Source organism: Sinocyclocheilus grahami, unplaced genomic scaffold (assembly GCF_001515645.1).
Source record: "Sinocyclocheilus grahami isolate Dianchi unplaced genomic scaffold, SAMN03320097.WGS_v1.1 scaffold40.1, whole genome shotgun sequence".
NCBI classification, from domain to species: Eukaryota; Metazoa; Chordata; class Actinopteri; order Cypriniformes; family Cyprinidae; genus Sinocyclocheilus; species Sinocyclocheilus grahami.
Window position 1 is genome coordinate 2,336,447 of NW_015505219.1, and position 22,745 is coordinate 2,359,191.

The 22,745-nt window shown below is 38.9% G+C and overlaps 1 protein-coding gene across 3 annotated transcripts in view; it reads right to left on the reverse strand.

The window, feature by feature from the left end:
• The window catches only part of LOC107582091 (cell adhesion molecule 4-like), a 124,028-nt gene that overhangs the window by 37,796 nt on the left and 63,487 nt on the right, over positions 1-22,745 (reverse strand). Inside the window, exon 1 of one of the 3 annotated variants that reach the window (XM_016267821.1) lies at positions 7,567-8,987. The exons of 1 other annotated variant lie outside the window; for it this stretch is intronic. In XM_016267821.1, the coding sequence (XP_016123307.1) occupies positions 7,567-7,648 (82 nt within the window). In that variant the 5' untranslated portion in view covers positions 7,649-8,987. Of the gene's footprint in view, positions 1-7,566; positions 8,988-22,745 lie in introns of those variants that run through there. One more of the 3 variants, XM_016267824.1, reaches the window with a different exon arrangement.

A 22,745-nucleotide genomic window follows, 5' to 3' on the forward strand; every position in this document is an offset into this window, starting at 1 on the left:
GCTCCCAGACGTCACCTAACCTGATGTCTCAGGTAATCAGTGAGCAAGCAGCTTTGGCTGAAAAACTGACGGACTGAGATTCCCTGCTTCTATCTTTATATATCTCTTTCTTTCACTCTGCACTCTTAAAAATAAAGGTGCTTCAAAAGGTTCTTCAAGCGATGCCATAGAAGAACCATTTTTGGTTCCACAAAGAACCATTCAGTGAAAGGCTCTTTAAAGAACCATCTCTTTCTTACCTTTTTGTAATCTGAAGAACCTTCTTTCGCCACAAAGAACCTTTTGTGAAACAGATAGGTTCTTCAGATGTTAAAGGTTCTTTATGAAACCATTTAGACAAAAAGGTTCTTCTATGGCATCGTGAAGCACCTTTATTTTTTTAAGAGTGTGTGGTCTAAAATTAAAACCATCTCTGAAGAATCTCGCTCTCTGCCAATTATACGTGGTTAAAAAAACATTCACGCCATAAATAAAACATAATCCCTTGCAAATCCCCTCTCTCCTTTTTATCTCAATCTGTCACTCTCTCATTCCTGGTCTTTCCCAGTTCCATCTCCCTCAGCACCTTGTCTTTTCTCCAATCCGGCATATTTCTATCCCCTGCCATTCTTTTCTTTGTTCTTTTCTTTTCTCTGCTTTCTGCTCCTGTCTAAAACTCATAATTCCCTCTCCTACTGCATGCTTTTCCTCACTAATCTCATTCCCTTCTGCTTTCACACCAACACGGGCTCCCCCACCTCCTCCTTAACATCAATCCCCGTCTCTTTCCTACATTTCCCCCTCGTTTTTCTTGTCTGCAGCCCCTTCACCCTCACACTAAGCTACCTTTTCCTCTGTAACCGGCTTCATGTGTCACTTGCTTCCTCTGGTTTTCTCTGTGTAACTCTCCCTAACTTTTCATCGTGTCTCTACTTTACATTTCCTTAACTTTCCTCCTCTTTATCTCCCCACCATGGATTCCTCATCATCTCTTTCGTGTTTCTCCCTTAGCTATCTCTCCGGCAAGGGGCCTGTTTATTTCCATCTCTCTCCTTCAGAAATGTGATTTGCTCTGCAGCTCAGTCTCGCAGTATAATCATCCTGCTTTGTCCGGGCGGGCGAGAGAGAGCGGAAGAAAGGAGGAGCAGAGGGAAAATGGAAGGAGGGAGTGAAAAGGACACGCAAAAAGTGAAGAGAGGAGAAAATGGACTGAACATCCATCTCGTGTCTCTTTGTTCCACCCGTCTAATTACATCCATGTTCTTGCCTTCATATATTCTCTCTCATCCGTATCCATATTCTAAAGCTGCACAGTACAAAATGAAAAGTTCAATGAACTTAAAAAAATAATGAAGGACACGCAATTTTTTCCCTCATTAAATAGTTTAACACAAAGAACTGAATAGATATTTTAGTCGCCTAAAAAAAATAGACATTTAGTCGCCTAAAAATAAAGAAATTTCATTTTATATGGAGCAGGTTTATCATTTCACCATTTTGAGATCACATGACCAGCTGAATAATACTTAATTTAGTCCGGCAACCTCACTGTTAATGGACAATTTTACTTTTGGAATCAAAATAGATACATCCACACCACTAGGTGTCAGTAAAAGCCCAAAATGACAACATTAACGAAAAGTTATTGTTTCAAGATTATCTATCAATGCTGATTGTTTCCTCTATTTCTATTGGTTTAAACTGTGCAATTTTAAGTGCTTCATCACATTTTCTATGAGAAAAGATTGTCATGAAGTGCCTCAACAGGGGTAGCTAACTGATCATTTTAACAGAACAAACTCAAATACCCATTCTTTTCTTCAGCTATGCTTTGACTCAAAGGCATAGATTACCTACAAACTGAAATATTTACAAGATACATTGAAAGTTGTCTTTTTTTCCGTACAATGAAAGTCAATGGGGTCTGTTGCTTGGATCCCAACATTCTTCAAAATATTAATATTATTTCACTGTAGAAATTAAGTCATGCAGGCTTGGAGTAAATTGACAAAATATTGGTTATTTTCTTACAAGTATTTACTGATCTAAGATTTAAATTTTTTTTAAAGTGTGTCCTGAAGCTTCAAATATTTTTCTCTTCACTGTTTCGTTGTCTGTTCATGATGTTTATTCTTTCGTCTCCTGTTCCATCGCTCCATCTGTGATTTGTTGCTCCTGTTCTCCTTTATCTCTTCCCCTCACCATAACCGCTGCACTCTCTTTCTTTTGACCTTCATGTTTTACGTTGCTCTTTTTTATCACCATATTTCAGGCATATCACTCTCTCCTCACTCCATTTCATCCCACTCTTTTCCCCTCCATCCATCAATTCATTTCTCTAGACCACTTCCTTCAAGTTATTCTGTCCCTGATATCCTTGGTTTCTTGATGTGTGTGTGTGGACATTTGTTTGTTTTTCAGAGCAGAGACCCCCGCGTGTTCCTGACACGCTGTTTCAAAGCACTGCAGAGACATTTACAGTCGGGCATAACAAAAGGGGCTTATGGGAAATTTACAGGGCAATTACACCAGGCTAGACTGAGAGAGTTAGCCTACAGCCAACACAGAAATCCAGACCGCCACAATTCCTCGCATACACAAACTCATCCTGTCAACCTGGCTCCCATCTCCAACAGCATCTCACATTCAACTGCTAGAGAAAAATATGCTTTATTGGCGAGAATTACATAACAGCATATTCTACCAAAGCTAAAGACCCATTCTTTATCTATCTCTCTCACTCACACACATACACATGCTGGTGCACAGAATGGCTTTTTGTTGCTGGGATTATGAATATACAGCGGGGTTCAAATGTCTGAGACCACTGAAATTGCTTCTATTTAGTCTTTTTCTAATTTAATAGTTTTTTCCAATACAAATTATAATATCAGCATAACAGTTGAGTGAAACATTGAATTGAAAATGTAATTTAATGACTTTCAGAAAGTCTTAGTATTTGTACTGTATGACCCCATTTTGCTTTAATGACAGCAGCACTCAGGCTGCATGAACTCCACAAGCTTGTGTAAAACCTGATGATCATGTCCTCCAGAATTGTCCAAAGTGCTAATTCTGCTTCACTGGATGAACATCTGACAGTGGATTACAGAATAAATGCCACTAACTTTTTTGATTAGGGACCTAGAAATAGCTAAATTGAATCTGAAATATTATTAAAGGGGTCATATGATGTTGCTAAAAAGAACATTATTTTGTGTATTTGGTGTAATGAAATGTGTTTATGCAGTTTAAGGTTCAAAAAACACATTATTTTCCACATACTGTACATTATTGTTTCTCCTCTATGCCCCGCCTTTCTGAAACGGTAGATTTTCACAAAGCTCATCTGTCTGAAAAGCGAGGTGTGCTCTGATTGGCCAGCTATCCAGTGCGTTGTGATTGGCCGAATACCTAAGCGTGTGACGGTGTTACGTGTTGCATCGCACCACGTAAACTTAAAACCATGTCTGCATTTGTGATTGGAGAAATAACAAACAACAAGCGCTACTCTACACTGCTCAAAACTCGCGTTTGAATCGTCAGTGGCAAATTCTTTCATATAAAAAAAGCATACTTACAGTCTGTGAGTCAGAACAGCCGGCATAGTAGTCTACTCTACCAGGATCAGGAAACATTCCTCCATGTGCTGCACACATCTGAATATTTGGGTTGAACTGTTCTGGAACAGTGTTGTAAATACAACTTAACCACTGATTTCTAGTCGTGTCCTCTTTTGAAAGGCTAAACAAAGTAGTTTCGCTTTCACAACGAAACACACAGCGTCACACACGGTGGCCTAGAGTGAGCGGCGGCTGGCGGGCTTGAGAACAGCGTGGCCGGCGGATTCGATGAAGGAGCGTCCGGAGGGTTTGCGGCAACCACATGTGATGACCCCATGCTTCGTTCACGGTGAAAGCTGATCCAGCGATCCACAGCGCGAAGTTGATGTATTTCCTCAGCGACCAGCACGGATCAGCTCCAGGCATGACGAAGCGGATATCGTCCTCTTTTGGAAGGCCAAAGTAACACAGAAACACAGAAACACAGCATTTTCACGACATGGCGGCAGCAACAATACTACAGCGAGAATAAAAGTTACGCCTTCTTTCTTTGCATGAACATTTGGGCGGCATTATGCAAATCTTCCTACATCGTGACATAGACATGTGGGGGTGTGTTTAAACGAGGCATTTTAGGTAGGCATGGTTGACTCTTTTAACTTTTATAAAGAATATCTCTTTGGATTTGAGACTTTAGTCTTTGCAACTTTACAGATCTTCTTTATGCACCAACAGCTTGTATCACTCCAAAGAGAAATGAAAAATTGAAATCGCATCATATGACCCCTTCAAGGACGTTATGCAAAGTATACATATAGCATACTCCCGTATGGTGATATATACTGTACTACAGAGCAAACCTCAACTGCTTGATTGCTTGTATTTTCGCAAAATGTAAACTATATCATCGCCCAGTTCTAATCGGCTAAAAGCGACTATTAAGCATAAATATATTAAGATATTACAAACATTTACCTCATGATTTTCTGTAAAACTGCTTTGAAACTGTATTGTGAAAAGGGCTATACAAATAAATTTGATGATATCACTAAGCTGATGTTTACTTTCATGTTATGCAGATTTAAAAATTCATTAAAAACTAAAATCAATCATTTTAAATGCTATAAGTTAATTTAGGCATCACAACGTTATACTGTACAGCATTTTTTTTAATTATAGTGTTTTAAAACATGAACTTCAGTGTTAGATGATGGCAAAGGTAATCTAAGTGTAAAAATTGGACAAATGAGCATGGAAAATGATATGTCTGATATCTGCCAGAAAAAACTATATCGACAGATAACCAATATTTTAATGATATATATACTGTGCATACTTAAAGAGTTCTTGTTTATTTTACATCAGAATGTGTGTTTATTTCAGGTTTGAATTAGACTGAGGACTTCTGCTCCTGCTGACAATGAGGCCCAGCACCCATGATGTGATGTTATTAAAAGGCAGAGGAAAACAGCGAGAGAAGTCTGAAGTATATAGACAGACTGTCATATTATTTGAGGTAGTGAGTCACAGAGAACAGGGACAAAAATGTCCTTGCTGAGCTATAAGTGCACATACTCTGGGAAAAACAGCAATTACACCATAAAATGGCCAATCTTGGTTTTCCTTGAGGTTCCTCTTGAATACGTGTTCTCTTTAACTGCAAATGTCCCTGAGTGAATTTGAGGTTATCCTCCATAAAGCCACTGTCATATCTCCTTCCTTCATTCTTGCCTTTCTGTGTCCCTACAGAGTCTGTATTCTTGCTCGTTCGTCTCGTTCTCCTCATTGTTATACTGCCGTTTCCTTCCTCCCCAGTGTTCTGCACATTTTAATGGTTGTATTAACAATTCCCTCTCAACTTCAGGCTCCTGTTTTACCACTCCTGTTTTCCTCTCTTCCTTTCTTTCTACTAGATGTCAGTTCTCTGTGAGTTTTCCACATGCCATTACTCTTCTTTGTTTCTTCATCTTGCTCTTCCTATGTTGACCTTCATCTAATAAGTTATACAAGTTAGTATTCATATAAATTAGGGCTCACACGACTAACCATTTTACTAGAAGTCAAAGTAGTAGTCAAATGTTTGCCTTCTATATATAAGAGGCTGCATAACTCGTTTCTGCTAGTTTCCACATTTTTAAAATGACATCAATCATTTTGAGAGATACAATGCAAGAAAGACATTAAACCATAGTGCGTCAATTTTCCTATTATTAAAAATGACATTTAAATGAATGAATAAAAAATGTATTGAATATTAATTTCCTATTATTAAATGTATTGTCATGTTGAACTTGCAGGTTTGTAGGATCACAGAACTCACTTCTCCACAGTGAGTAAATCATCATCCAATCGCATGAGTTTTATCACTGAGGAACTATGTAAATGTAATTTTACAGATGTCCCCATCAGAAACAATTACCATCCGAATAAGGTTAAATTTGGTCAATTCAAGGACATCTGGCTGTTTTAACCTACTCAAGTTCACCTACTCAAATGTCACAAATTGATTGATAAGTGACTAAGAATTAGTGCAGAATCTGAAATATTTCAAAAGCTGCATAATAAATCGTGACACCCAAAAGATGATAATAACCTTAAAAAATAATTATGAACAATTATTGGTAAATGGCTGATATTAAAATATCTAAATAAAACATCTATACTAGATGACTGAATGTGAATGAATAAATAAATAAATAAATAAATGATAAAAGTGAATTTGGTCTCAACAATATTGAGATTTCGAGATTTGCTAAAGATTACATTTTACAGTGTTATTAATTTATTGGTGTTTAACTGAGCGTTAGATGATAGTAAAAGTAGGAAATGAACATGCACAATTAAACATCCAAAAACATTATTTGGTTCATTGATAATTAAGAAGCAAAATGTTTGTCTAAATTGCTGCAGCAATCTAAATGTGGTCAATCCAATTGAATAGAATCGGACATCATCTACCCACCCTCACATTGCTCCAAGCTCATATGCCCTTTTTTCTGGTGGAACACAAAAGGATCATTATCAAAATGTCAAATCATTTCCATACAATGAAAATGCAGGTTGATCACTACCTGTCAAGTTCTGCTGCAATTTTGCTTTATTTCAAAAGAAATGCATTTACTTATCTTACTGGTAATTTGTAAAACAAAAACATAACTATATATATATATCAGTGGTGGGCCGTCAGGGCCAGCAAAGCCTTCTCTGCTGGCCTAAACACTATCAGAACCACTGATTTAGTTTTAATATATTTTTCCATGAATGTGTATTAAATTATTTCCAATAGTCTATTCTCTTCAGTTCATAGCTTTTCTCTTGGTTGCACTGCTTCCAGCAGTGTATGTTTATATTAGAGCTTTTATCCAATCATATTTCAGCAATCGTGTTGCCATGGTCAAAGAAATCTGCCTTAAGGCCTTCAGAATCAACAGTGCAGGCGTCTGTTAGCTTAAATCAATGGCAATGAAACCGTTGCTTTAACCAATCAGATTTCGAGTTGGCAGCACCAGGGCCATCTAGCTGAGTGACCTGTTATACTGCATTACTGTGTAATATTTATGTACATTCTTGCCTAAAGTACTGAGTGAGTCAAGACTTCCACTGGTGCCCATTTAAAAAAGAGAAGGAAAAAAGCTCATGACACCACTATTTCTTATATATCTTTTGCCTTTGGTCCATACTCCTCTCTGATCCCTCAATCATAAATCTGTCAGCTAACTCGGCCTCCGTTCTCCTCTCCCTATAACCTCTTTTCTCTTCACACACGCATCTCTTCGCTCCTTCCCATGAATTATCTTCCTCTGAGGCCGAGTAAGAGAAAAGGACAGAGAGAAGTGTTTAAGGAGAAGGGGACCGGTGAAAATAAAGTGGATTGGAGAGGCCGAGACGGAGATGAGAAAGAGGAAGAGAAATGAAAGAAGCTTTGGGTTTCATAAGGTTACAGACAGAAGGAGAAAGATTCATTTCAAGGTGTGCTGAGGAACGAGACAGATGGAGAAGTAAAGCAAGAAATGTATCGACTCACGGCAGAGGGAGAGCAGAACGAGGGATCGCAGCAGGAGGGATGGAGTGGAGGAGAGGAGGAGAGATCGCTGGCCTCGTCTCATTGTGTATTGAGGCTCGGTAGCTGATCAATGAGGCCACTGTGGTTGATGACTGCACAATTCAGCACACGCTACACAGCTGAAACCGCAGCAAAATTACTACACTAAACACCAGTGCTCTTTAAGTGCAGGGTTAACTAAATCACTTTAGCGGCTGCATTTTAATCCTCAAGCAACTAATATCACATGCGATAACAACCAACCGAAGGCGGCTAATTAAAACAATCCTCCACGTTCAAGAGTAAAACGAAAATCCTATCGTGTGGCAATTTCCACACTTAACTTTGCCGTCAAACCACTTATTAGCACTCAAAGACTAAGCTCAAATGTTGCAAACACTAATGGAGCAGTCACTTTTAGATAATTTCATACTTGTTATGCATAAGGCTGTTGTGTTTATATCTGAAACGGTAGCCGGCTAAACACATCACAGATTTGAATCCTACAAAAGCTTTCTCTTATGAAATTCTTGTTCTCCTAACACCTGGTCTGGTTTTGTGCATTTTTTTTCTCTTTCGTGGTGAGGCAGAGCCCGCTGAGATTCACTTCGTCATAACGCAAACAGACTCTGGTTCTCTGAAACAATCATAAATCAATGCGCTATCTAGTCTGCCAACTGTTTTCACCAGATTTGAAATGAGTATTTAAACTGTAAGAAGTTAAACTACCTCATTTGCGCGACTTTAGAAAGGGCTGCATGCAACAATGGAAGTACAGGTAGGCGATTAATTATGTGTTTTGCGTCGTATAACCAAATCTATAACCAGTCTGAAATGGAATTGAAGTTGAGATTGGATACTGCACATCTATGTATGAAATATTAAAAGGTTCTGCTCTAAAACACTGAAAACCATGTACAGTAGGAACTTGCAAAAATGGCTCAGAAGTCCAGAACGATCCCTAACAAAGAGCTATGTGTTATTTCACCGTGTGCGCAGGTGTCTTAAAGCCCAGAACAGCCGATCATACTAGTGTTCTAAGAACACCGTGATACTGAGCACAGCCGGGATCCTCACTAACACACACAGTGATTGGCAGGGCTGCTATTCACTGTGTGGGAGCACAACTTCAGATCTGCACTTCAGGTAACTGCCTGATTCCATTCGATTTTCCCCAAAGTCGTCACAACTTCCCTACTTCCACCAAGGTTGATTCAAAGTTAATCCATCTCTCCTTTCCTTTCTTCCTTCTCTCTCTTTCTTGAGCTGTCCATCGGTGGAAGGTCCTCTAATTCCTTCTAGTATTGTTTATTTTCTTTCTCGTCTTCTACTCGTAGTCCAAAATTCCTTGAGTAATCTGCTTGCTGTTGGTATAACCTCTCTTGAAACTGCACCGACACAATTTGGGAGAGAACCCTCGAATATATACTTGAGTGTGTGTGTGTGTGTGTGTGTGTGTGTGCTGGCAGATGCATATCCCACATATCGTTATTTTGGTAAAGGGCAGGGGAGGGTAAGAGTCCATAATAGCACTCATTCAGAAAGCAAAACAATCAGTCAGTCAGTGAGCTTCGTCTTTCAGTCTCACTTCTACAGTTGGTTGTGTTTTGCTAAAGCTCTCTGGGTCTTCAGCTTCTTTCTGATCAGTCTTTATCTGTCTGGCACACAGAGCGTGTTCACAAGGTCACGAGGGAATGTTCTAAATGAATGCGTTTTGTTTTGCTGTACATTCTGTACTATACTAAGCCGTGTGCGCATAAATGTGTGTATTCATGTGTGAACAGTATCCAGTGTGTGCATAGGGGACTAAGGGAGAGGATAGCAAGATTGTGTGAATGTGGACAGACTAGTCAATTATTTGATTGATTCAAAGAAATTCAATCAAGGTTCTGCATAAAAAAAGTCCATCATCCATCCACATATACATCTACCTGTCAATCTACCTACCCATCCATTCATCATCCTATCTATTCGTCTACCCATCTATCCGCCTAACCATCCATCCATCATCTACCCATCTATTTGCCTACCTACCAATCCACCCCATCCATCCATTCACCTATCTACAGTGGGTATAGAAAAGATAATTTATAATAAAATAATCAAATTTTGTTGCTTTGCAGCCTGAAATGAAGACGAAATAATGTAGACAAAATAAATCTATTCCATGCATTCTGAGTTATTTACACTGTTAAAGAGTTGAATTCTCTACTTTCACTATGGCCAAAGTTTCAAAAAAATTACTTGGACGTATGACAGAGTATTTCTGTGACATATACACTCCTTCTGGGTTCAAATAAGTTTCTGAAAGTTTTTTTCAAGCATGGCTCTTCATGACATCACGAAGGGCAGAATTCCTTATATGGAATTCCCCACTGTACCTATCCCCCTACTTATCTACCTACATATCCACCAATCCATCCATCTACCTATCTATCCACCCATCCATATAAATATCCACCTGATCTACCTACCTATCTATCCACCTGTCCATCCAACACCCATCCTACATACCCACCTACATATCTACCAACCTATCCATCCAACCACCTACCTATTATCCATTCATCTACCAACCTACCTACCTACTTTTCTACATTCCTATCTATCCACCTACCTTACCAACTATCCACCTTATCTATCTCTCTATCCACCTACCCACCCATCCATTCACCTGTTTAACAACCACTACTGTATGCTGTATAAATACATGTGTGTGTATGTGCTGGTAACATTAACACACCAACTAGTTGACTACTTTTCTGGATGACTCCTGACTACGTCTCTACACAGCCACGTCCATCTGTGTAATTTTTTTTTACTTTTGTTGAAGCACAGATGTCATTTAACTTCATCTTCTCACCCTTATTATGCTTTATTACTGCTGATGCAGCTGTGTGTGTATTCATTACAGTTGTGTGCAGCACGAGTCCACTTTCCTGTTCCTCTATCCTCATTTGCATCCCAATCATTTCATTTTTCATTGGCATCACACCAGACCCAATGTTGCCAAAACACTTCAGGGACATGACTTAACAGTTGCATGAGGGTAATGTTTAAAACTCATGCATGCCTCATACACACTCTGCTGCTCGTGATACCATAGACATTAAGGCTCTTTAAAGTTAATCCAGCACCAACGGTTCGGTCTGTGGCTGCAGGTGGGTTTGTGGGTGTCCGTGGGTGCAGGAATCCTGGTGGATCAGCAGAAAAGGTGCAGAGTATTTTTGATGCGCTGATCCTATGTTCTGCTTATCACAGATTAAATTTACGTTTTGTCCTTCAGGCTATATAATAATTCATGTGGGTGGGGGAGTAGTGAATTTAAGTCTCTTGGAGGAGAAGAAGAGTGTAGAGTAAGAGCGAGAGAGAGCGAAACGAGTGCGCATGGCCATCAGTGTGTGTGTGGAAGACTTTCTTGGCACTCTTTCTCTCTCTCTTTCCTTCTGAGTCTTGTTGTTTGTTAGTACCAGGCTTTTATGCCAAGCCGGCAGCCATTACTCAATCAGACAGCTTCCTGTGAGCTCTTCTCATTAAAACCTCACACGAACTCAACACCTATGAGCACAATTATCACCCTTTATACAAAAACACACACAAACCCGGAGGCACACGCACACAGTTGACTCACAACGAAAATACAGATGAAACAGAAATCCAAGTCCTGCCGAAGTCTCAATTTGTGGGACGCTATTAAAGCACTTGGAGATTAACTAACCCCAGTCACCCCTACACACAGGCCATTTACAGCACTGAACGGCTAAAATACCCCTCTTAGAGCAACAGCACTGTAACACTCGGTCTGAACTGAACGCTCCGAATCATTTCCATTATAATGAAGCTGTCAACACTGAAGCTTTTACTAAAAATAAAAATAAATCTGCTGCACTACAGAGCTGCTCCAGTCAAATTATTAAACGTTTGCCAGAAATAAAATTCATTTTCTTAAAAATATCATGTGAATGTGATTGTTCTGCTATGAATTGTATTACTAAAGAATGTTCTGACCATTGTATCAACTTAAACTTGATCTTTATGTTCTCAGATTCTTTTAAAACAGAAAAAAAGATTATACTTATTAGATTATATTTTTTATAATTACATTTTTAAATATATTTTAATATATTTAGTAAGTTTTAAAGTTCTTAGCTTTCAGTCTAACATTATAATATGCTAATCTGGTGCTCAAGTAATTGTTGCAAATCTGGGTGTTATATTAGATAGCAACTTGTCTTTTGAAAATCATATTTCCCATGTTACAAAAACGGCATTCTTCCATCTTAGAAACATTGCCAATTTACGAAACATGATACCTGTTTCTGATGCAGAAAAGCTAGTTCATGCATTCATGACCTCTAGACTGGACTACTGTAATGCACTGCTAGCTGGTTGTCCTGCATCTTCAATAAACAAGCTACAGGTAGTTCAAAATGCAGCGGCTAGAGTCCTTACCAGGTCAAGAAAATATTATCATATTACCCCAATTTTACAGTCTCTGCACTGGCTACCTATTAAGTTCCGTATCAGTTACAACATATTATTACTTGCCTATAAGGCCCTTAATGGGTTAGCTCCTGCGTACCTAACTAGTCTTCTACCATGCTACAATCCATCACGCTCCCTACGGTCGCAAAACTCTGGACTTTTGGTAGTACCTAGGATAGGAAAGTCCACTAAAGGAGATTAGTCTGTTTCTCTCTTATTCCGAGGTCACCGTAGCCACCAGATCCAGTCTGTATCCAGATCAGATGGTCACTGCAGTCACCCGGATCCAGTACGTATTCAGACCAGATGGTGGATCAGCACCTAGAAAGGACCTCCACAGCCCTGAAAGACAGCGGAGACCAGGACAACTAGATGAGCCCCATATACAGATCCCCTGTAAAGATCTTGTCTCAGACGACCACCGGGACAAGACCACAGGAACCAGATGAGTCCTCTGCACAATGTGACATTGCTGCAGCCTGGAATTGAACTGCTGGTTTCTTCTCCATTCTGTCACCGATGGAGTTTTGGTTCCTTGCCACTGTCGCCTCTGGCTTGCTTAGTTGGGGACACTTCATTTCCAGCGATATTGTTGACTTGACTGCAAATGATTGCAAAGATACTATTTAAACTGAACTGAGCTGGATGATGACATCACTGAATTGAATGATGAACTGTCTTTAACTGAAAAATGAGTGTTTACTATTGTCATTTTGCATTATTGACACACTATTTTCCTAATTAATGCTGTTCAGTTGCTTTGACACAATCTGTATTGTTAAAAGCGCTATATAAATAAAGGTGACTTGACTTGACTTTTGCACAAAAACACAAATCAGTGAATAGTTTCCGTTTAAATTTCCCGAATGAACAGGTTCACTAAAATGAATCGGACTTATTTTCATTTGATAATTGCCTCAGCCCAGTAGGGCAGGCTGTAAACCTGCATGTGAGATACAGTGTGACAAATATATGATGTAGCTGTTTTGCCGCTACAAATGCTACATATCCCCTAGTAGCTTGTTACTAAAAAAAGCAACATTATTAATATGATAAATTGCTCATGATATTCCTCATTTGTAAGTTTGTTCAGATAAAACATCTGGTAAATGATTAAATGTACTCGAAATATAAGATACTCTACCATGCAATGTCAAAATCCCCACCAATTCTAAAACAGAGAAAAATAGCTTTTTGATTGAAATATGATTGATTTGATAAATATTCAACTGATATTTAATATCAGTTGTTACATTTTAACATTTTTGCATTTGCCTTTGCACTGCAGTACGGTCGGGTTAGAATTGCTACTTTCAGCTAGTAAGGACACACTCCTGCAGAGAGACAAACACACTTGAATAAAGTTGGTCAACAGGAAGCATGTTCTCGCAGGTTCCGAGAGAGCCGCCGTGTGCTGTTTCTCACCGGGATCAGAGCCTGTTGAGCAGCACTGCATGTTGTTTATCAAAAGGAACAGGAGAACGAGAACGTGATCACCAAACTGTTTTTTTCATCCCTTCTCATCTCGTCCCCATTCCGCCAGTTATCTATCAGCCCACAAAGGAACTATTTCTTTCCATATGATAACATAATCTTCCTTTTCGGTTCCTCTCTGAAAAGTGCCCTTTAGTGTCTCTTTATCAACAGTGTTTCTCTCTCTGTCAATCTCCCTCTCTGTTCACCGCCTTAGACTGTCGCTCTGTCTCTTTCTTTCTAAATAACTCAGTTTTTTTCCTTCTGTGCCAGTGACCTTACAGCGAGGCTTTGAACCTTGCTCATTCTTCCTCCCTCTCCATCATTCTCTCATTCTCTCCCTCGCACACTCTCTTTCTCTCTCTCTAGAGGAAAATCACACACTCATCAGTTTTCCCCGCTTGGCTCTTGATGAGCAAAGTCACAAGGAGAATATTAATGGACTTCAGCAACCAATTAACACCTAACTCACATAACAACCTTTTATACAAGCCAGCATGCTGGGAAAAGAAGGAGAGAAGGCAACAGAGAGAGTGCGAAACGAAGAGGAAGCCGTTTATTTTGACATTTATGCTGTGAGGATGAAGACGACGGAGGTGTCTGGGAGAGAAAAGCAAAAGACGGAGCACATGATCGTGTTAAAACGAGACCAAGGAGTGGGACGAGGAATCATGGGAAGAAACTGTAATCACAATTAATCAAGAGTTGTGCTTCTAGACATATCCAGACTGTTGAGAGTATTAGAGTGATTAAAACGAGTTCATTATTCAACTTGCATAATTAAATTCCAATTCCAATTAAATTACGAAGAAAAATAATTGAAAGGGAACTTATTGCTATTGTGAATGTGCACTATGAATCAAAAATGAGTGATCCAGTCAGTAATAGGGTCATATGTTAAGGAGAGGCACTCTCCAAAAAACTTTTTTTACAGTATTTTTAAATAAATAAATAAGCAAATCAATCAATCAATCACTTCAGGATTAATCGAGACTAAAGTTTTACATCTGTATCCTGGTCATCTGGTATATTTTGCACTATTACCCACAGCCAAATGCGTGCAGACAAAACTAGGCCAAATAGCCATTATAAATATAAAACAAACTATTTATTAGATGTATATCATCCAAAATAAATATACAGGATGTGAATCTAAATATGGTGAAATGTTCTGTTTGTCTTGTGTGCTGAATCTAATATCTTTTTTTGGGGTTCTGAAACCCATATCTAATAGCAAATGCGCATCAGTAACATCCTCTCTGACCCAATACAAATCACAGCCAATCAAATTACAACAACAAAATATAAATGGCCTTGGAATGCTGAAAGAATAAAACCCAACCATGATAAAAGTTATAATGTCATTGGGCTTCAAAACAAGATTATGAAATGGCAGAATATGTCGTCACTGTCAGAGACACTGAATACAGATTCACTTAATGCATCCTCACTGTCAGAGACGAATGACACAGATGCAGAATATCCCCACATTCTCAGAGATACAGAAACAGAGACATTACTGTAAGAATAAGGTATCCGTAGATACACGGTATTGAATTAAAGATGGGTTTCAGACAGGCACTGAGCTTTTTTAATATATTGGTTGACTCTCTTTGATTTGTTTGCATCAGAGGTAACTATGGCTGTGTATCAATACAGATTACCTGATTCAATTTGATTTTATTAAATACGAATAAGATTTAACTGGGTATTTTTCAGTTATAATGTCCATTTTGTTGTACAGTATGTCCATAATGACCTCAATCTGAATGTTTCAGACTGTTTTAAAGTGCCCATATTATGCCCATTTACAAGTTCATAATTTTATTTTTGAGGTCTCCTAGAATACACTTCACCTCTTTCACCTTGTGACGAGAGGGGTGGGGCCGAGAGCCATGGGAACGGAGCGAGGCCGGTGGCGTAAATGCTAATGCGCGACACCTGTGCCACTCATCGGTCTCTAGTCCCACGAAGGAGCTTTCGCACTGTTTTGTGTTTATTTTACCAGTGAACATTCAAACAAAACTTTAATAATAAAATAAACACAAACATAACCAAAACACAAAATAAAGTCCAGGCCTGGTCCACTCTCGTCCAACACTGTCGTCACTCCTCCTTTTATCCTTCCGGAGCTCCTCCGTGGGACTCGAGTGGCACAGGTGTCGCGCATTAGCATTTACTCCATCGGCCTCGCTCCGTTCCCACGGCTCTCGGCCCTGCCCCTCTCGTCACACACCTTCTACAAGAAACACTCTGTTATTCCTGTCTCTAAAACTCGCCTCCCTGAAAAGCCCAAGTCTGATCTGACTGCAGCTGACCTAGTCTGTTGTGATTGCTTCAACACATAGAGAACATGTCAGTAATGTAAATTCCTTACCATAATCGGGTTTTCAGCTAACAATATACAGTAATAATGTCTGTTCATACAATGTTTTTTGCCTTCACAGTGAAAAAGCATAGTCTCCTGGACATCACGAAATCACTTACTAAGCTGTTCTTTGAAGGCGGACCAATGCAGCCAGTAGGCGGGCATTATGCAAACATGTAACATGGTGACGTAACCAAGTCACAGAAATAATGGCAGGACTACAAACGAGGCGTTTCAGGCAAGTGTTTTCTGTTTGGAGAGATTAGCTCCCTTTGGTGTGCTTTGTAACTCTGCAGATCATTTACATGCACAAACAGCTATATTACACACTAAAGGAAAGGTAAAATTAAAAATGAAATTCATTAATTTCGGTCATGCTTTTGATTGACCACAAGGAACCAGTTCATAAGAGTCATTTGTACGTCATTGAACTACACTGGTTGCATGTTTGTTTTTTCCGTGCAGCTGGCAAAACTTAAAGAGATAGTTCACCCAAACATTAAAATTCTGTCATCATTTATTCACCCTATCATTGTTCCAAAACTGTATTTTTCAAAAAATTGTGTTTAACCAAACAGTTGCTGGTCCCCAATGACTTCCATAACTTGGGGGTGTGGGGGTTGGATACAATTGAATACCTCTTCTATAATCAGCAGAAGACAGAAATTAATAGTGGTTTGGAACAACTTGAGCATGAGTAAATATTGACAGAATTTTCATTCTTATAGGTGAACTATCTTTTTAGAGGTGTTACTGGCCATTATTTTGGGGTACATACTGTTTTTATTGAATCACACTCAATATATATACTGCAAACTTAAATTTACAACTGCTGGTAAAATGTTTTGGGTTTTTTTGCACCATGACATTTAAGATTCAGCAGGTGTGCTCACTGCTGATGAAAAACAGTGCTGGAACCTTCCAGTTTGGAAGTTAAAAACAATTGCAATTTAAAAACAAAACAATACAACTTAAACTATACAGTTGAGTGAGTTTTGTGTAATTGGTACAACTTTCACACCCTAAGACTAGTTAGCAGAAAATTGATCTTGCTTGATTTTAAGAATCAATATTGGGAACACTAGAATAAATATCAATATTCTTACCCAGTCCTTGTGATAACCATACATTGTGTTACAATTTCAACCAAAGCCTGCTTTTTCAATGAGTCTGGAACCTCACAACATCATTAGATTTTGCCGTATTAGATTTGGCACATTACTGGTACAAAATATACGCCAGTAATGTGCTTTTTACAAAATCACACTCACACTCAAATCACTCACATATTTTTGTGTGTCCAGCATTACAATTCCAGCATGTCCAGCACATCTAAATCCATTAAACAATGGACCAAAACAATCCATTTTCCCCCCTAAATCTCAAAACACTACCCATACTCAATTATTTTTTATCATGTCAGTGAGATGTGATATAATATTTATGACTAATATTCATCTAATCATTGCGGTTTCGTTGTCAAAAATTGGGTTACATAACCATCACTTCATTGATTTGCCAACAGTGTGAGCAGTCACGGCCACAGACTGAGAACTGGATTAAACTGAATTATGGGAAACAGTCTCAGGGGAGAGTTTCATTGAAAGAGGAACATTTCCAAAAACAAATACCTGAACAAAGGTAGGCCGAGACACAAAATAAATTTGGGTGATGTTGGGACAGCGGGACAGGACGTACAACACCAAGTGCATCATTAGCAATAACTGAGAGCTAAAGCCGCTGAAACGGACTGAAAAATAAGTCTGGAGCTAAAGTACACATATTAAACAGTCCAACAGGCCGTCTGTCGACTGAGAGGAACAAGTGAGGAAATTAGAGTTGAAGGAAAATGAAATAATTAGAAGGCCTACCTGCGGCATTCATTGAAATATGCAAATCCATTTAATTTTGCTTTGATTTGCTCTGCTGCTCCCATTTCTAACGCGCCCTCTCTCTCTCTCTCTCCTGTCATCGTATTTATGTCTCCGGCTCTTCTCTCATTCACACCAGCCATATTAAACTTGTATTAATATACTGTAGGTATGTCAGTTCAATTACCGTATTTCTGTACTGCCCATGGGCACAGACATTGTGTGTGTGTGTGTGTGTGAGAGAGAGAGAGAGAGAGAGAGACAGAAAGTGGGTGATAAGATGTTTATGAAAATTTTTATGCCTGAATCATTGTTTTAAAAAGCTCAAACGTGAGAGTTATAATCAGTCTCTCTGTGTGCATTCAGGTGAAACATATTTGGTAATGAAAATAGATGAGATTGTGTGTGTTTGTGTGAACTGGATGTGTGAGAGCTAGGCGAAGGGAGAGAGAGACGGATGTCTGTAGATTACAGATCAAGAGAGCAAATGCTCAAAAAGGAAGCAGTCTTCCCTAAAGGTGCAGCGTGTAATTTCCATAGCACCAAACATAATCACAAAAATTAATGTTATCAAACAGATTTACTGTTCCTTGCGCTTCTGGTTGGACAACCAATTGTCCTGAACACTATGATGCCAAAGGCAACTGGCTCTTTTAAAGGGGTCATATGATGCTTTTTTAAAGATCATTCTTTTGTGTATTTGGTGTAACAAAATATGTTGAAATGCTTTAATGTTCAAAAAACACATTATTTTTTAAAATACTGTACATTATTGTAGGTCCTCTATGCCCCGCCTCTCTCAAATGCTTAGTTTTCTACAAAGTCCCTCCTTCCAACAAGCGCAGTCTGCTCTGATTGGCCAGCTGACCCAGTGCATTGTGATTGGTCGAACACCGCAAGCACTCGTCAGAAATGTAACGCCCCTTACCATAATCGTAAGCTTCATCTTTTAAAATAAATGCAAATACAGAGCCCGAAAGGGGAACAGAGTCGCGTGACAGACACAGTGACACAAGCTGGTATGTGTTTGCCGTTCACAAGCCACGGTTGAGACAGCTGACTCCACTGTGATGTGACCCTGTCTCTCTCTCTCTCTCTTTCACACACACACATATACACACGCTCTCGCGCACGCACGCGCACACACACACACACACACGATACACAAAACTCCGCATTTGAACAGTCAATAGCAAATACTTAAACTAATAACAAAACAGTAGCTGATTCAGAAGCGCCAGATTGTCATAGCAAAGTCAGAATTACCTCCTCTCCAAGGTTCACGAAACGGTCGTCCATAAAATGCATTGCTGATCTGTTGTAAGTAATCTTAAAGATTCCTAAATGCATCTACTTTCGGAAGGACAAATAAAGTGCTTTTGCTTTCGCCTAGAAACACACAGCGTCTCCCTGACATGGCTGCATCAACATTAACTGCGGTTACTGAAACCACGCCTTCTTTCTTTGCATGCACATTTGGGCGGCATTATGCTAATATTTCCACATAGTGAGGTAAATATGTGGGGGCGTGTTAGAACAAGCCGTTTTAGGGGGGCGTGGCAGAGTCTTAACTTTGATAAAGAATAACTCTTTGGTTTTGAGACTTTAGTCTTTGCAACTTCAGGGATCTTATCTATGCACAATCAGCTTGTAACACTCCAAAGAGAAAGGAAAACTTGAAATCGCATCATATGACCCCTTTAAATGTAAGAAGCGTTACGATTTTTTCCATTGTGTATGAGTGGGTCCGTCTCTACATGTGAAATTAGTTATCTAGATTTACGTTAATTGACATATTTAAAGATGCTGAAATATATTAATGTTTTGGAAATAATGAGGAAAAAAGCATACAAGTTTAAAAGTAGCTGTATAATATATCTGTTGTATAAACACTACCATTCAGAAGTACTTGAGGTCAGGGATGTTTTTGAAAGAAGTGTCTCATGCTCACCAAGGCTGAAGGCTGACCCCAAACTTTTGAATAGTAATGTATAGTTCGCTCAGTGCAATTATGTGTGCAACTGCTCTACATAATGCTAAGATATATCTGGTCATGCTTTTCAAATGAACATCTCTCTCACACCAATAACGTTAAACCTGAGTAACAGAAATCACAGTTAGACAGAAGTTGAACTATTGGGGACACATTTGTCAGGCTGACAATATCCCAAGAGATGAGAACTCTTTAGAGCAATGATGCACACAAAGCACAAGGTGACATTCAACCACATATTTAAAAACAGAGACGTGATCTATGCCAACATCACATAACGCATAACTCAAAAGAACACCACCAATGCAAATAACCGTAAACAGTAAAACAATTGGTAATAAAGCAGTAAATGAGCACTGGCAACCGCAGCCTTCAGAACTGCATGCATCACAACATACCTGTACATTTGTGCAGTTTATTATACAGTTAATTGATGAACAAATATAGTCTCATAAAAGCTAAGGAAATCACATTTATGGCACAGAAAAGACTGAAGATTTCTGGCCTCGCACATTAAACTGTGCCAAAATGTAATTGCATGTCACACACACACACACAAAACTAAACTCTTCCAAATCCAGCTTTTTTTATTTCATCAGTCACGTTTCCTCTTCTCATATTTCAATCCCATCTTCCCTTCATCATTATGAGGAAGTGGACAGTTTCTGGGCAAGGTGACCTCAGCATAAAGGTGCTCTTTGATAAATAATGCACTCGTATTTTTACTACAGAGCTTCATGTCAAACTTAAGCTGTTGCTATCAGATAGTCAGCAGCCAAGAACACAGAACATCTTGGCTGTTAGAAAGCATTATTATCTCCCACCTACACACACTCACACTCACACACACACATTACATCTCCCCTTCTGTGCTAGCTACTATCCCTACGTTTTGTCTGTGTGCATCTCTTTGCACCAAAGACTTCTATTTTTGTGTTCGTGTTTGTGTGTATTAATCACAGGGCTCATTAGCTTGCTTCTACATATAGAGCTCCAAACTATTACTACACACACTAATGAAGACTTTAAATTCTTTGTCCCATTTGACAAAAAGTTTTTTTTCTGTACATAAAAAGTGCCTATGTGCAAATTTAAACTCACAAACACATTATTTTTAGATACTTTCATTACGTTTTTTTATTATTAGTTTAGCACACACATGCATTTCTATGCCCATACACACACTCGCGGATTCAAACAAGCTTCTAGCTGTAGGTGTGGCATTCATCTCTTTGTTTAATGTGTTAAATTGTGCTGTAATTATAGTTATTACACCTCTTCTACTAGCATAAGCCAGGCAGGCAAATCTTTGCTCTCTCTCTCTCTCTCTCTCTCTCTCTCTCTCTCTCCTCTCATTTGTCTGCTCTTTTCTCTCTCCCTCTTTCTCTCCTTTCTTCATGCACAGCTGGGCACTGGCTGCATCAATCACAGCCTGTAATGTCATTCAGCATAAAGCACACAGTCGCCAAGCAACTGCCTATCAGCAGGCGCACACGCCTCTGTGCTCAGGCCACACACCAGCACTCTCGGACAATCAGATGAGTCAATCCCGAGTCGTTCCACAGTGATCAGAAAATACAAGAAAATAATCTACAGCACATTTCATTCCTTGTTCTTTTTTTGCTTATTTCTTCAGAGAGTATACAGAGAGGAGTGTCCTTGGGGACACTCAAGCTTGGTGTCACTTTTTAGTCCAGTGGATATTTCTCAGGGTAGGTTTAGTTTTGAAGGTCAGTGTCTGTGTATAGGCACATACATTAACATCTTGGCTGCAAAATAGCTGTTGAACATTTCCAACAACATTGTCCAGGAATCCAGGTCATTGAACATGCATTGGACTTTTGTGGCAACATGCTCTAATTCCAGGACATGTTGTCACACTGCACTGTAAAAAAAAAAAAAAGCAACTACATATTTTCCAGTTGACAGGACCTTTTGAGTAGTAAATAATAATATATGTGAATTACACGAAACTACTTAAAAACCCTTGTCAGATCAACAGAATTCCCCCACATGCTGACCCAACTAGTCAAACACAGCTGTCTGAACAAAGAATTTCATATTGAGCAATACAGCTGAAAGGATTTTTGAGTTACCAACATGCATTGCAGAATGAATAAATTATACGGTTAGATTATCGTTTGCTGACTCTTTGTACAACCTTTTAAAACTATAGCCCAGATATATTTTCTGTGTAAGATGATGGATTCTTCAGAAACAACAATGCACTTTTCACACATTAAGCATTCTATAAAACTAAGCATATGCCACCAAAATATAAATTTATTGTGTTACTAACAAATTTGATGAAAAAAAAATCTGCAGTTGATTTACATTTTTTGGCTGAATGAGGCATTTTGCATTTAGTGAACAAACAAATTCAAATTGACAAAACAAAGTAGTTTTACTAAGACAGTAGTTGAGAAAAGGTAAAAATCTGAATGCATCATATTTCCCTGAATTTTTTACTTTTCTCAACAATTTCTTTTATACAGTGTGCATGGGGTAAGAATAATAAATAAATAAAAATTCCAACAAATTTTGCAGTTAATAACTATAATTAATGTCAAACTGATGATTATTAAAATACTGGGGGTGCACTAATAATTATTGTTATGGACGATAACAATAACCTGATAATTATATGAAGTAGATGCTCAAAACCATCATACAAAACCTAGAGAAAACACACTTAAGCACTTAATAAGCACTTATGACAAATTCCCTGTGTGACAACTAGCCCCAGTCTCTCACTATATAAGTTTATCCAGTTCTCCTCCTCTGCTTCCGGTTTATTCCATCACCCCATCCCTCCACCCTCTATCTCTCTCCATCTCCTCGCTGTCATTAATATGGCTGAGGTGTCAGGCAGTGGCAATGTTGAGCGGCCGAGTTCAGGCAAAGGACAGCGAAAGAAAAATAGAAAGACAGCAGCTGGTATCAGGTGACAAGGTAGAAACACACTCAAATG